The following is a 14723-nucleotide window of genomic DNA, read 5'->3' on the forward strand; positions in this document are numbered from 1 at the left end:
TGTTTAGGGCACAGTGGATGATGCTGATGGTGACCCAGTGTTGACATAGTCTCTGTGTGGACACGCAAGGCAGGGTTCTATTATTATTATTCTCGGTACGCTGGCTTACCGAGGAAAGCGTCTGCCTAGTCTCATGACTCTTTTTTCAGGAGGGTCCTGCCGCGTTTTTGTGGTAGAGCGCGACGATTGCTATATACGCAGTCACGAACTCGTGTAATTTGCGGGTAATTTCAATCGAAACTTGGGCCCTGACGCCCGGCACGCGACGGCTTCGCCGGGAGCGGCGCGCGAGACCAGGAGGGGCGGCGGTGACTCCGTCTGTCGTCCGCGGGAGCAGTTCGTCCTCCGCTCGGCAAGTTCCTGATGAAGAGGTCCACGGACCTGGGCCTGACGTTCACGATTGTCGCCCAGAACGTCTACTCCTTCGGCCTGGGGGGGCCCTTCCTCTACGCCTCCATCGTGTTCTCGGCGGTGAGCTCGGCACCGCCGCGCCCCCGCCCCCTCTCCGCGTGTCGTCGTCGCCGCTACACGGCGCGGCGGCAGTGATCTCGGGCGCGATCCGCAAAACCCCGCCGTGACGGCGTTGGCTCTTGGCTCGTAATGGCCTTGAACGGACATCCGTCAATGACACCGTGGCCTTAAACTGAAATGTGTAATATACACGTGACGGTGACGCTTTGAGCAATGGCCTTTCTTGCACCATGACACCCGACCACTCGTTCGCCGCTCGCAAGAAACGCGCACGACTCACCCGTCGCTCGGCAAGCACTACGTCTCTGGCCCATCGCGTGACCCCCGCCGCCCGCACCTTCCCTGTGTCCGCGTAGAACATGACACGTGTGGTCCACGTATCGTCGGACCAGGGCAACAGCTGGAACATCGCCCAGGTGCCGCCCGTCAAAGAGGACCAGGTAACGTGGCTGAGCGGCGGTGACGCGTGAGAGGGGCGGTGGGCACGACGGTGTGTGTGTGTGTGGAGCGGTGTCGCCGCAGTTTAACCGCGCTGCGCCAGGATCCCCGGCAGAGACCCGAGTTCGATTCCCGTTGATGGCCGACGCCAGTGACGATTATCTGAACCGGCCCTGGCCCCTCCCGTAGGTTGACACGGCCTCAACTGGGTGTTTGGTGCGTGGTGCTAGCCACCCACCTCCTCGTGTGTCGTGCTGGCTTTCACAGACGCTACTCGCAACAGCCCCCGACGTTCTGTCAGGGGGATCATTGTCTCGTGCATATTTCCGTGTATCTCTGTGTAACGAGGCGTGCGTGCGTGCCGTGTTCTTTCAATGTTGATTCGCAGTTCTACTCGATCCTGGCTGCGACCCAGGACATGATCTTCATGCACGTGGATGGGCCTGGAGGTCTGTCTGCCCGGTTACATCGTTTCCTCCTACTGACCGTAACACAAATGCTCCACGCCATCTGTTTCACTCGGTGGGCATCAGAGAGCCCCTGACCGTCAATCAAAATTAGTAGGCCATTGTGTGCCAGCATCAGCGCCCACATTTTACCTGAAAATTACTCAATTGGGATTTTATAGCAATCATTGCCACCCCTGCGGGCGGACTAATGCCCTTTTGCAGGTCAGTTGCCGAGTTGATTTGTGCCACGCAGGGACAGCTGCCACTGGGGGTGCCCTTGGAATGTTTCTAATGTTTTGGCGAGGGCCCCGGCAACGCTAACCCCGGCCGCGCGTCTGCCCGCAGACTCGGGCCACGGGACGCTGTACGCCTCGGACGACCGCGGCCTGGTGTTCTCCGTGTCGCTGCAGCGCCACCTCTACAGCAACCAGGGCGTCGTGACGGACTTCACCAACGTCACCTCGCTCAGGGGCGTGCTGCTCACCAGCCAGATCAACGACGGTGCGGATCGCCTCTCGCCCAACGTCGATATTCTGCCTCGGACCGTCGGGGAGTTCGCCGAGGGCGGGATAGCCGCTCCCGAGTTTGGGAGGGCGACCGTAGCCCCGGGTCACCGCGTTGACGAAAGCGATCGCGTAAAAAAACATCAAGAGCGGCGGTGAAGCGAATAGAAATCGGTGCAAAGCAACCTCGTTACGGAAGAATTTTAAAACGGCGCAGAAAGATGAATGGACGTTATATGCAATTTCCGGTAAAAGAAGAACCATTCCTCGTCAACTTAAGTTACGAAAAAATCCAAAAGAATTGTGGGTGCTGGTTGCACGAGTGTGCAAACCGACGCGGAAGCGCGTCGAACCCACCCGTGTGTTGCATGCGCCCCACCTCCTCCCCCACACCCATCCTCCTGGCGGGAACCCAGCGCGGGTTGCCGCTCGCCAGCCGCTGCCGCCGCTGCGCCCGTGACGTCCGCTCCGTGTTGCTCCGACAGACGGCACGGTGCGCTCGCTCATCTCGTTCGACCGCGGCGGGGAGTGGCGCCCGATCGAGAAGCCCGTCTCCTCCCGCTGCGCTTCGGGCTCGCAGGTGCCACCACCGTCACCACCACCATCACCATCACCACCACCACCATCACCACTGCCACCACCGTCACCACTGCCACCACCGTCACCACCACCATCACCACCACCGTCACCACCACCATTACCATCACCACCACCACCATCACCACTGCCACCATCGTCACCACTGCCACCACCGTCACCATCACCACCATCGTCACCGCCACCACCATCACCACTGCCACCACCGTCACCACTGCCACCATCGTCACCACCACCACTGCCATCATCGTCACCACCGCCATCACCACCACCGTCACTACCACCACAGTCACTACCACCACAGTCACCACCGCCACCACCGTCACCACCGTCACGACCACCATCACCACTGCCACCACCGTCACCACCACCACCACCACCACCATCGTCACTGCCACCACTACCATCACCACCACCGTCAGCACCACCACCGCCACCACCACAGTCACCGCCATCACCACCGTCACCACCGTTACCACTACCACCACTGCCGCTTCTGCTGCCGGCTCCGTGCCGCTGCGCGGGGGGCCTCTCCGTGGGGAGCGGGTGCCGTGACACCGCTCTCACGACGCGACGTCAACTTCACAACTCGACGCTCGTCGCGATATCCCCTCGCGCGCCCTGCCGGCCTCCTCCGTAGCTCCAACCCGCTTCCAGCACCCGCCCCGCCAGTCTGTTAAGGCTACAGGGGGGATCTTTGCATGCGTGCGTGCGTGCGTTCTGCCAGCAGTGCAGTCTGCACATCCTGGGCAACTACGCGATGAGTCTGGACAGCACGGTGCTGCAGGTGCCGCTCAGCGAGCCCAATGCGGTCGGCATCGTCATAGCACACGGTACGTCCCCGCGGAGCGCGTGCGTGCGTGGCGGTGTACGAGCGTGCGTGGGTGTGTGACTACGAGCGTGCGTGTGTGGGCGTGTGACTGTACAACACAAATTTGGGGCAGATCATGTACGTGACGTCACCCCAAACAAAAAAAATTTGCGCGGCAACACCGCGCGCTAACCTAGTGCGGCGGCCAACCGGGCTGGAGCCTCGGCGAGGCCGGGGGCGAGGCGGCCGCCGTGCAGCGCCACGGAGGGTCGGGCTGGCGGCGCCGCACGTACGTCCGTTGCGCGCACGGCGCGCGCGTGCGTACGTGGAACTTCTTTCGCACCGTACGTAGCCAACCGCGCCGATGCCTGCCGTGACGCGCAGGCACGGTGGCGGACGCCATGGCGGTGGAGGACGTGGACGTGTACGTGTCGGACGACGGTGGCTACACGTGGGCCCAGGTGCTGGAGGGCCCCCACCACTACGCGGTGCTCGACTCCGGCGGGCTGCTCGTCGCCGTGCCGTCCGGCGCGGTGCTCATGCAGGACACCATCAAGTACGCCGCACAGCCCCTCACTCGCGCACCCACTTGAGGAATCCAATGAGCTATGAAGCTCTTCACAGGCAGTTCAGTAGGTTAGTGCGCTGCACTACGAACCCGGCCACCGCTCGCAGCCGACGGTGACGATTATTTGAACCGGTTTTTGGGCCTTCAGGAGGCTCTACTCAGCCTGGTGTGATGCGTAAACATCGCCACTAGGGAGGCAAAGGCTGCGTAGCTGGCCACCACCTCGCGTGCCGTGCCGGCTTTCATAGGTGTCGCTCGCTAGCAGCACTTGCCCCCGAAACTCTGCTGAGGCTACAATAAGGTGTGGGGATCTTTGCCTTTGGTGACGCGGTGGCGGCGGCGGCGGTGGTGGTGGCGCCCGCCAGGTTCTCGACGGATGAGGGCCAGACCTGGTACGAGTACACGTTCACCGGGCAGAAGATGGTGGTGTCGGGCCTGGCCTCCGAGCCGGGCGCCAAGTCGATGAACGTGAGCGTCTGGGGCTACCGCATGTTGAGCTACGCGGAGCACGTCTGGGTCGTCGTCACCATCGATTTCCAGGAGCTGCTCTCCCGCGACTGTGAGGAGCCCCCCCCCCACCCCACCCGCACTTCCGACACAAAGCTGCCGTGTGGCCGTGGGGCCGTGGGGCCATGGGGCCGTGCCCACGCGCGCAGGGGGTGCGGGCGAGCGGGGGTCGCACCATTCAGCGGGGAGCATTGTGTGTAGCGGTTAGCCGTGAACCCGGTGACCCCAGGTTCGCTTCCTGCGAATATTTATTCTGGGCCTGGGCCTCCCCGAGGTCTGCTCAAATGAGTACCTTGACGCGACGCAAAGGCCGCCGGGCGCAGTGCTGGCATCCCGCCCCGTCGCGTGCCGTGCCGGAGCCTCGTAGGCGCTCGCTTAGCAGCGCTTGCCGCCACACAAGCCTGTCAGGGCTACACGGGGGATCTTTGTCCCGCGTGCGTGAGTGGCAGCGTGTCTCCCCCCCCCGCCCGTACCCCCGAGCGGCGCAGGCGAGGACAGCGACTACCTGCAGTGGAAGGCCCACGAGCGGGCGCCGGGGGACGCGTGGGACGGCTGCGTGCTGGGCCTGCACGAGACCTTCCTACGCCTGCGCAAGGCCTCGCTGTGCCGCAACGGACGCGACTACGAGGTCACCGCCGCCAGCTCCGTCGCCTGCCCCTGCACCTCCGACGACTACATGTGGTGCATGCGCGCGGGGGGGGGGGGTTACAGGCGACGTTCAGGACCGTGTCTCGTGCGCTCGGGTACCCGGCCCACACCTCCCCGGCCGACTCGGCCGCCGGCTGGCCGCGCGCGAGGAGTGCCGGTGGTGGTCGCGCGGCGCCGACGGTGGTGGCTGCCACGGGGGCACGCGGTCGCGGTCGCGGTCGCGGTCGCTCTGCGAGTCCGTCAACAACTTCACTCGCCGGCCTCCGACCAAAGTCATAAAGACAAAAGAGCCCCTTGTAAAGCCTCCACAGATTGCCGGGGCAAGTGCTGTAATGAGCACCGATGAAGACCGTGCTGGCACTGGTACCGCGTTTGTCTTCCCGGCGGTGATGCACCGCTCCCCACGCCACCACGCGCGTGAGGAGCTGTAGGCGCAGTCATTCGTGCGCCGCGTTGCGATTCCGGCGAGCCAAGTTCGATTGGCGGTCACGGCCAACACCGCTGGAATACGCGTGGAGTGGTGCCGGGGCCTCCCCTAGGTCGCCTTAAATGAGTACCTGGTATCCGTGTGTCGACATCGCCACGGCGGAGACAGAGGTGGCAGGGCGTGGAGCCGACCGCACCGTTCCCCCTCGCTGCCCGTCGCCCGTAAACCACGGAACGGGCCGTGGCGGTTGGCGGCGGCATCACCGGGCGGGTTGAGAAGCTCGCGTCGTGGTGAGAACGCTCCGCGGTCAACGGCCGTTCGCCAGACGGTGGTTGGGGGGGAGGCGCGCCGCGTGAGAATGGGGAGAGACGTCTCCTGGACGGGGAGTGCGATCAGACGCCGGGCGCCCTCCGTCCAGCGGGCGGTCGCCGTGTCGCTGGGCAGCGCCGTCTTGCCGGAGGTGATCCCGAACAACGGGATGAACGCATCGTTCGGAAGACGATGTCACCTCGGGATCGTCCGACGGGCAGCCAACCTGCCCTTTAAAGTACAGAGGAGGAAGTGCGGCCTCATGTGGAGATCTCACGGGGCTTGCTGTTGTTGGGTTTCACCTCTCACCTCTGCCGCTTGCTCCCCCTCCCCAGTGACTACGGCTTCTACCGTCCCGACGGGAAGGACGACTGCGTGCCGGAGGACAAGGCGGACCGCACGCTGCCCCACATCTGCCTATCGGGCGAGGTGGAGGAGATCAAGACTCAGGGGTGAGGGCCCAGGGCTCGCTTAAATGGACGCAGAGACGCAGAGACGCAGAGACGCAGAGACATAGAGAGACACAGAGAGACACAGAGACACAGGATGACAGAGATACACAGAGAGAGAGACGCAGTGACATAGACACACAGAGACACAGACACACAGAGACGCAGAGACACAGAGACAGACACACAGAGACACAGAGAGACAGAGAGACACTGAGACACAGAGAGAGATGCAGAGACACAGAGACACAGAGACACAGAGAGACAGAGAGACACAGAGACACAGAGAGAGATGCAGAGACACAGAGACACAGACACACAGAGACACAGACGCACAGAGAGACACAGAGAGACACAGAGAGACACAGAGAGACACGGAGAGACACGGAGACTCGGAGACTCGGAGACACAAGACACAGAGACACAGACACACAGAGACGCAGAGACACGAGATGCAGGAGGTTTCGCTCGCGGTCGCGGCCATCGGCATCATTGTCACCATCTGCCCGCCCCCCACCACCCCCCACCACCGCCCCCCACCCCCGGGGCACAGATTCCGCAAGATCCCGGGGGACCGGTGCGTGGGCGGAGTGGAGCATGCGCGCCAGCTCATCACCATCAACAAGACGTGCACCTACTCGCTGCTCCGAACGCTGGTCGCCCCCACCACCGCCGTGAGCACCACAAAGACGACGAACCCCCAATTGTTTGTGAAATTTCACACTTCTAATTTTAGCAGTCTTTGGAGATCGTAATCAACCAGGCTATGCGTTAACTCTGTGTTAGCCGACTCTCTGTGTTGCATTGCATTACATTTCCAAAAGATTTGCTAAATTTTGTTTTTACACCATTGGAACCTCATTTGCCAGTAAAAAATATGATAATAGTTTTTTTACCCTTCTATCTGGCAACAAAACTGACACCTTTTTTTACAAGGAGTCATGTTTGCATAGACCACAATACCTGCAGTCATAATGCAAACAAAAAACATAACTCTGATAATGTATGCACTGTCCTTGAAGTTGATTGGTCCACACCCGAGACAGCTTTCCTTAGAGCCTAGTCTCACATGGGTTGGACCAGATGACGCCAAAAGGCACACAACTCAAAGACAATGCACCATCAGAGTATGAGAGCTCGGGGTAAGCATTTACACCATTTGAACCTCATTTGTGTTGTGTTGTCTCTCTCTGTGTGTCTATGTTGTGTCTCTCTCTGTGTGTCTCTGTGCAGTCTCTCTCTGCTTATGTGTCTGTCTGTGTGTCTATGTTGTGTGTCTCTCTCTGTGTCTCTGTGTTGTCTCTCTCTGCTTGTGTGTCTGTCTGTGTGTCTCTATTTTGTGTGTCTCTCTCTGTGTGTCTCTGTGTTGTCTCGCTCTGCTTGTGTGTCTGTCTGTGTGTCTATGTTGTGTGTCTCTGTGTTGTCTCTCTCTGCTTGTGTATCTGTCTGTGTGTCTATGTTGTGTGTCTCTCTCTGTGTGTCTCTGTGTTGTCTCTCTCTGCTTGTGTGTCTGTGTGTGTGTCTCCGTGTCTGTGTTTTGTCTCTCTCTCAAATTGAGTTCTACCTGATGACTATTGCTTGTGTTGCAATCGAAACGTCGTACTCTATTATTTAACTTATTTTCTATCTGCGTGACTTTACCAAAAGAACCAAAGAGTAATCCTCCCTGTAGCCTGTAACGACTGTTGGGGCGGGCGCTGTTGGCGAGTAGCAGCACCTACAAAGGCCTGTACGGCACGCGAGGGGGTGGGTGGCCAGCACCACGCCCGGCTGCCTTTGTCTCCCCAGTGGCGATGTTTACAAACCGCACCAGGTATTCGCTTGAGGCTAGGGGAGGCCCAGGACCGGTTCACATAATCGTCACTGGTGGCGGTCGTGAGCGGGAATCGAACTCGGGTCGCCGGGTTCGTAGCGTATCGCTCACCGCTATGCCACCGCTCCTCAGCCGCGGGCGTGTGGGTATCTGCTGGAACAGCGGTGGTGATTTCGTTTTTTTCCGCTTTTCACTCCGACCCACGCCGTTGGCTCGTCACGCCGTTGCTGCTCCGCCCGAGTCCGGGGAGCCCCGTCGCGGCGTGTGCAGGTGACGTTCTCCCGCGCGGATTTCCGCCGCCACCGGCGTCGTTTTAAAGTCGCGTCGCCCTCCGTTGTCCGCCGCCCCCTTCCGACCGCGCAGCAGATGAGCACGCACACGGGCATCGTGCTGGCGGTGACCACGATCCTCTCGCTGGTGCTGCTGCTCTCCGGCCTGCTGCTCTGGAGGAGAATGTGCAAGCGCAGGTACGAGCGACGGCCTCGGTCGTTGCCGTGACCGCATCCGCCGGGTCGAGAGCGGTCCCTCCGTTGTCGCGTTGGCGCCCCGTCGAGTCTCGGTATTAGGAGGGGGAGGGGTCCTGGCAACGTTTCGCTGGACGGGGCGGTCGTCGCTGCCACGCGGAAATCCCATTTGCGGGTGAGCTGGACTGGGTGAGGTCGTGACCTCTGTGTGACCTCGCCCTGTGCCTCCCCCCCCACCCCCCCCCCCGTGACCCCCCCCCACCCCCCAGCCCGTACGTCTTCAAGTACTCCGAGTTGAAGCAGAACGAGGAGGAGACGGAGCAGGATGAGCACCTGCTCAACGTCGACGTGGCCGCCAAGAGCCTCTACCGCGACGACTCGGACGAGGTGGGTTCTCGCTCGTTACCGTGGGGACCACTGGGCTCTGGTTACCGTGGGGACCACCAGGCTCTCGTTACCGTGGGGACCACCAGGCTCTCGTTACCGTGGGGACCACCAGGCTCTCGTTACCGTGGGGACCACCAGACACTCGTTACCGTGGGGACCACCAGGCTCTCGTTACCGTGGGGACCACCAGGCTCTCGTTACCGTGGGGACCACCAGGCTCTCGTTACCGTGGGGACCACCAGGCTCTCGTTACCGTGGGGACCACCAGGCCCTCGTCACCGTGGGGACCACCAGGCTCTGGTTACCGTGGGGACTACCAGGCTCTCGTTACCGTGGGGATCACCAGGCGCTCGTTACCGTGGGGACCACCAGGCTTTCGTTACCGTGGGGACCACCAGGCTCTCGTTACCGTGGGGACCACCAGGCTCTCGTTCTCTCACGGGGACCGTGAGGACTGCGGGCCGAGACCATCGCATCACTCCGTCTGGGTGTCCAGATTTGTTTGACGGGGTTTGTGATGGTGGTGTCAGAGCACTGAGCCGCCGGTTGCTGAGATTCCGACTGCAGTCCAAGTTCGAGCGTTGCTCCGAGCAAGGCCGGCTCCTGCTGATGATGACACTGAACGCCGAAACCGGTCCAGACTTGAACCAGCGCCGCTGAAATGTTGCACTCCCAGCAGAAGGGCCGTGTTACTGATGGGATGTGTAAAATATACTTAAATTTTTTTGATGTGGAGGGGGACAGACAGGGGAAGGGGGGGGCGTGTTTAGTTGTTTTCTCCACAGTGCCACGAATGACGATTGTGTGTGTGTGCGCGTGTGTACGTGTGTGCGTGTGTGCGTGCGTGTGTGCGTGCGTGTGCGTGCGTGTGTGTGTGTGCGTGTGTGCGTGTGTGTGTGTCGTCTGCACGTCGCTGCAGGAAATACTGGAGTAGCGGTGGTGCGTGGGACGCGTCGGTGCCGCTTGGTGGGCCCAGGCTCTGTCACTCCTGCCAACGGGTTCCAGAGCTGCAGATACGACCGACAAATCGCACGCGCGCACGCGCACGCACGCACACACACACACGCTCGGTCTCACACACACACACACACACGCTCACTCTCTCACACACGCTCGCTCTCACACACACACGCTCGCTCTCACACAATAGACGTAACCCTCATTGTCTAATTAGCTCTTTGACAAGTTGTCAAGTTGTGTTTGTGCGCACCTATTCAGGGCAGGATACACAATGGTGCGAGGTGGGGTGACCAGCACCACACACACACTCGCTCTCACACACACACACGCTCTCACACACACACACACACATGCTCACACACACACACACACGCTCACACACACACATACCTGATCACACTCACACACGCTCACTCTCACACACACGCTCACTCTCACACACGCGCTCACTCTCACACACGCTCTCACACACACACACACACCTCGCTCTCACACACACACACACACACGTTCACTCTCACACACACACGCTCGCTCTCTGACACACACACGCTCGCTCTCACACACACGCTCACTCTCACACACACACACGCTCTCACACACACACACACACGCTCTCACACACACACACACGCTCTCACACACACACACACGCTCTCACACACATACACACACACGCTCACTCTCACACACACGCTCACTCTCACACACACACTCACTCTCACACACACACTCGCTCTCTCACACACACACACGCTCTGACACACACACACACCTTAGTCTCTCCCCAGTGCTGATGTTTACTCACCGTACCAGGTACTAATTTAAGGCCGAGTTAATCTTGGGGAGGCTCAGGACAATCGAAGATAGATACCTCTTGCCGCTGACGCTGATCACGGCCGGTACTCAGTAAGGCTTTCGGGTGACGCGCTTTGCGGCGTGACGACCCCCTCCCGTGTCGAGCGCTCGCGCGTCCACTCGGCACCGGGGGGGGGGGGGGGGGGGTCGCAAGCGGCGTCGCGCCGGAGACCGCTCGGCTCAGCTCGGGCATCCACGTGCAAATCGCGTGCAAAGCGGAAACACTGGATTCTTTCCTATTTTGGTGTTGCGCAAAGTAGCAGCGGGCACGCGCAGGGTACTTCCCGACGTTTCCATTTGATGCCCTAGAAAACTCCCCAGCGTGACGAGGGTTTGCCCGGTGACCGGAGCAGCCGTTGGAGGGTACCGGCCCGTTGCACGGCGCGGGCCGGGGGCACTCGTGCAGCGACGTCGGCAATCGCTGCGCTCGGCTGCCGCACACTCGCGGCGGCGGCAGCTACGGCGATAGCCGCTGCAGCTGCGGCCGGTCGGTCCGGCTGCCCCGACCGGCGCCGAGCAAGTCGCGTTGGCACGCAGCAGCACGGCAGCCAGCGCTGGGACAAGCGCACGTCCCCGCGACTTGGTATCGCTCGCTCCTGCACCGCGACCACACTCCTGCAGTCCCTCCCCACACTCCCAGGGTCCCCCCTCACATTCCCAGGGTCCTCCCTCACACTCCCAGGTTGTCCTTACACTGCTAAGACAAGCCCCTCCCCACCGCCCCCCCACCCCCCCAGCACTCCCCGGCCCTCCAAACACTCCCAGGACCCCTCCTCACATTCCCAGGCCCTGGCGCGCGCGTCACGTCTCGTCTGCCACGTTCACCGCCTTATCGTGCCGGTCCTCCCCTGGGTTTGAGACGTCACGGCCACGGGTTGAGCGGCGGTGGTGCCGCTGGGTTCCCCGTGGGGTGCACGAGGGGCCGCGTGCGCGCTCATCGCCACGAGCGCCGCCTTGTGGCAGGTCGTTGCCTGGCCACGGAGAATCTCCCGGCCCGGCCGTGATCAAGGCGTGAGCGGCGGCGCGAGCGGTGACACGGACGATGGGCCGCTGCGCGTTCCGATTTGAGCCGACGCGCCCCGTAAGCCGACCACCACGGCATTGGCGGTGGCCAATCATCTCAAAGGACCCTCCTGGAAAGTAACCTTCAGACTTGGGTGTGGGCTTCTCTGGGTTATTGATTTTGATGATTTCAAGCCTCACTTTGCAGCACCAAATCGGCCAACCGGCCCTCCCCTGGGTTTGGGACGTCACGGCCACGGGTTGAGCTCCGGTGGTGCCGCCGGGTTCCCCGTCGCGCTGCGTCTTGGTCTCGTTCCAAACCAGCGACCGGGAAGTGTGGCTCACGGCGGGGATTTTGGAACTTGAAGTTTTGTTTTTGGGCACTCACGTATTTTTTGGGCGATTGCCACGAGTTGTGGGGCAGTACAGCGAGTGGCTTCCCGCTCCTCGTATTTGTGCTGCGGAGTTTGTGTTCTCCACTCGCGCGTCGATTTTATTTTTTCTTCTTTGGTACAGAAACGGCATTCTCTCTTTGAGTAGGACGGGGAGAGGCTGTCCCGGTGGGGGAAGGCTTTAAATGGGTGAACGTTGTTATTCACAGGCTGCTCAGCCAGTGCGGCTGAGCAGCGTCTGCTGGTAGTGCACATTTTTGGGGTAGACGGTGGGGTGCCGGGCCACGCGCACGTTTCACTTGCCCAGCGGAACAAGTGGCGTCTCCTATTTATTTAACCGGTTTTCACCGACGCGCGCTCACGCGGCCGCGCGCCGTTTTTGGCCTCCGTCTTGGTTTAGCGGCACACCCGGGCTTCACGCACCGTCCCTCAGGAGCAGCCCAACCCCTGCCCCTCCGTCGTGACGCGTGTCGCACGGTGGCCTCTTGTGGATTTTTCCCTCTCTTCCCCCCCCCCACCCCCATTTTCTCTTTTAATAAACCACGCACGCGGTGCGCGAGCCGATAGCCGTGCGCGTTGCGCCGCAGCGGTGTCTCCGTGCCATCGCCGAACCCCGGTTCGCCGCCCCCCCCCCCCCCCCCCAATTTTACAGCCGCGCGCTTCCCCTCGCGAGCCGGGTGGCCGCGGGGCAGTCGCCGTCTGCTGGACTTTCCGTCGCGTCGGCGCGAGCTGGGGAAAGCGTTTGCGCGCGTTTTTATTTAAGCCCGGGTTTGACGTCCACGCTTTTTTAACCACTCGCTCTTCGGCTGTCCGAACCGGGACGAGTCGCCGGTGTGGGACCCGCCCGGCCCCGCGGCCTACGTGGCAGCAGCCGCCCCCCGCTCGAGTTGGTCTCTCGCACCGCGGGACGAGCTGCCGCTCGCGCCCGGCGCTAAGAGGCGCGCGAGCGCTGCGGGCCGCGAACAGCGGGCCGCAACTTGGCATTGCTTGCGTTCGGCTTGATGTTCCGCTCGGAGGAGGCCCAAGTTGCCCACGTGGGGCTCGGCAATGCGTCGCAGCGATGCGCTTCTGTGACCCAGCGATGCAAGCCCAGACCCAGAGCCCAACACCCACTCTATAGCCCAGACCCAGAACTCATCACTCACTCTATAGCCCAGACCCAGAGCCCAACACCCACTCTATAGCCCAGACCCAGAGCCCAACACCCACTCTATAGCCCAGACCCAGAGCCCAACACCCACTCTATAGCCCAGACCTAGAGCCCAACACCCACTCTATAGCCCAGACCCAGAGCCCAACACCCACTCTATAGCCCAGACCCAGAGCTCAATACCCACTCTATAGCCCAGACCCAGAGCCCAACACCCACTCTATAGCCCAGACCTAGAGCCCAACACCCACTCTATAGCCCAGACCCAGAGCCCAACACCCACTCTATAGCCCAGACCTAGAGCCCAACACCCACTCTATAGCCCAGACCCAGAGCCCCAACACCCATCTATAGCCCAGACCCAGAGCCCAACACCCACTCTATAGCCCAGACCCAGAGCCCAACACCCACTCTATAGCCCAGACCCAGAGCTCAATACCCACTCTGGGGGTGGGTGGCGCCGTGGGGATGGGTGGCGGCGTGGGTGGCGCTGTGGGGATGGGTGGCGCTGTGCTGCAGCAGCTGTTTAAAGGCTGGGAGCGATCGTGACACGCTCCGAATCTGGTGTGTTGTAACCGTTTTTTGTTTTGCACTCTTGCTGTTGTTTGTTGCTTAAGACTTAATTTGGATTTTATCTGAGAAAGTAAATGCTGTAAAATCTCCCTTGTAAATTCAACGATGATTTAATTTGTATATATGTGGTTGTGGTTATAAAGGCCTGTGCTCGGTTTACTGCGTACGCATTTCATTTGTTCATCAGCGTCATCGTGCACTTCGTCCCCAAGGATCTGGAGTCGTTCATCCTTCGGCGTCTCACGCGGTTGTTGTGTTCGACTCCTGCGAGTTCGCTCGCGACGGGCACGATCGGCGTTTGAACGAGACACGCTCCTCCCGCAGCAGAGATCGCAATCGCAGTGTCCGAGGGTAGCTACTGAAAAGCAGCGTCACCGGTCGACACGGTAACCACCATCCTGACCCTCGCATCCTGGATTGTTGTCGTTGTTTCTCCGCTGTCCCTTCAATCACACCGAGTAGCCCGAGCCAACCCTGCACGCCACTGCCGCCTGTTCGTCGCGAGCTTTCCACACACAGTAAAACCTCGGATTGCGAGTAACTTGGTCTGCGAGTGTTTTGCAAGACGAGCAATTTCCTTTTTATAAATATGAATTTGATAAACGAGCGAGGGTCTTGCAATACGAGTAGTACGTGTATACGCTTTGTCTGCCGAGCGTCACGTGATCACATCTGATCTACTGAGTGCTTTGGATTGCAAACAGGTTTCCGGAACGAATTATGCTCGCAATCCAAGGTTTTACAGCTGTACATATTCAGGAATTCCACACCTCAAGTTTGAGCGAAGTACCATCGCTGACCACTGTCTCATCCGTGTACAGCGGGGTTGGTTCCAGCGAAGGGGACGGACTGTGGCATGGCAGGTCGTCCACGCAGGATCGTGACGCCGTGGGAAAGCCTCCATCCACTGCTGGATGGAGGCTTTCCCACGGTGCCAGAATATTTAT

At 60.8% G+C, this 14723-nt stretch overlaps 2 protein-coding genes across 2 annotated transcripts in view; one reads left to right on the forward strand and one right to left on the reverse strand.

Annotated features, from left to right (window-relative positions):
* The window catches only part of LOC133356640 (sortilin-like), a 29183-nt gene extending 15251 nt beyond the window's left edge, over positions 1–13932 (forward strand). Inside the window, 14 exon segments of the mRNA XM_061574264.1 lie at positions 338–471; positions 828–911; positions 1298–1358; positions 1704–1859; positions 2347–2441; positions 3186–3291; positions 3654–3825; positions 4203–4396; positions 4833–5025; positions 6064–6180; positions 6731–6851; positions 8354–8457; positions 8724–8841; positions 9761–13932. Of these exon segments, the coding sequence (XP_061430248.1) occupies positions 338–471; positions 828–911; positions 1298–1358; positions 1704–1859; positions 2347–2441; positions 3186–3291; positions 3654–3825; positions 4203–4396; positions 4833–5025; positions 6064–6180; positions 6731–6851; positions 8354–8457; positions 8724–8841; positions 9761–9775 (1670 nt within the window). The 3' untranslated portion in view covers positions 9776–13932.
* Positions 1–14723, reverse strand: part of LOC133356795 (uncharacterized) — a 492315-nt gene that overhangs the window by 284510 nt on the left and 193082 nt on the right. The gene's annotated exons all lie outside the window — the stretch shown is intronic.

The sequence above is a fragment of the Lethenteron reissneri genome, chromosome 55, assembly GCF_015708825.2.
Source record: "Lethenteron reissneri isolate LAM-NWPU_2019-01 chromosome 55, ASM1570882v1, whole genome shotgun sequence".
NCBI classification, from domain to species: domain Eukaryota; kingdom Metazoa; phylum Chordata; class Hyperoartia; order Petromyzontiformes; family Petromyzontidae; genus Lethenteron; species Lethenteron reissneri.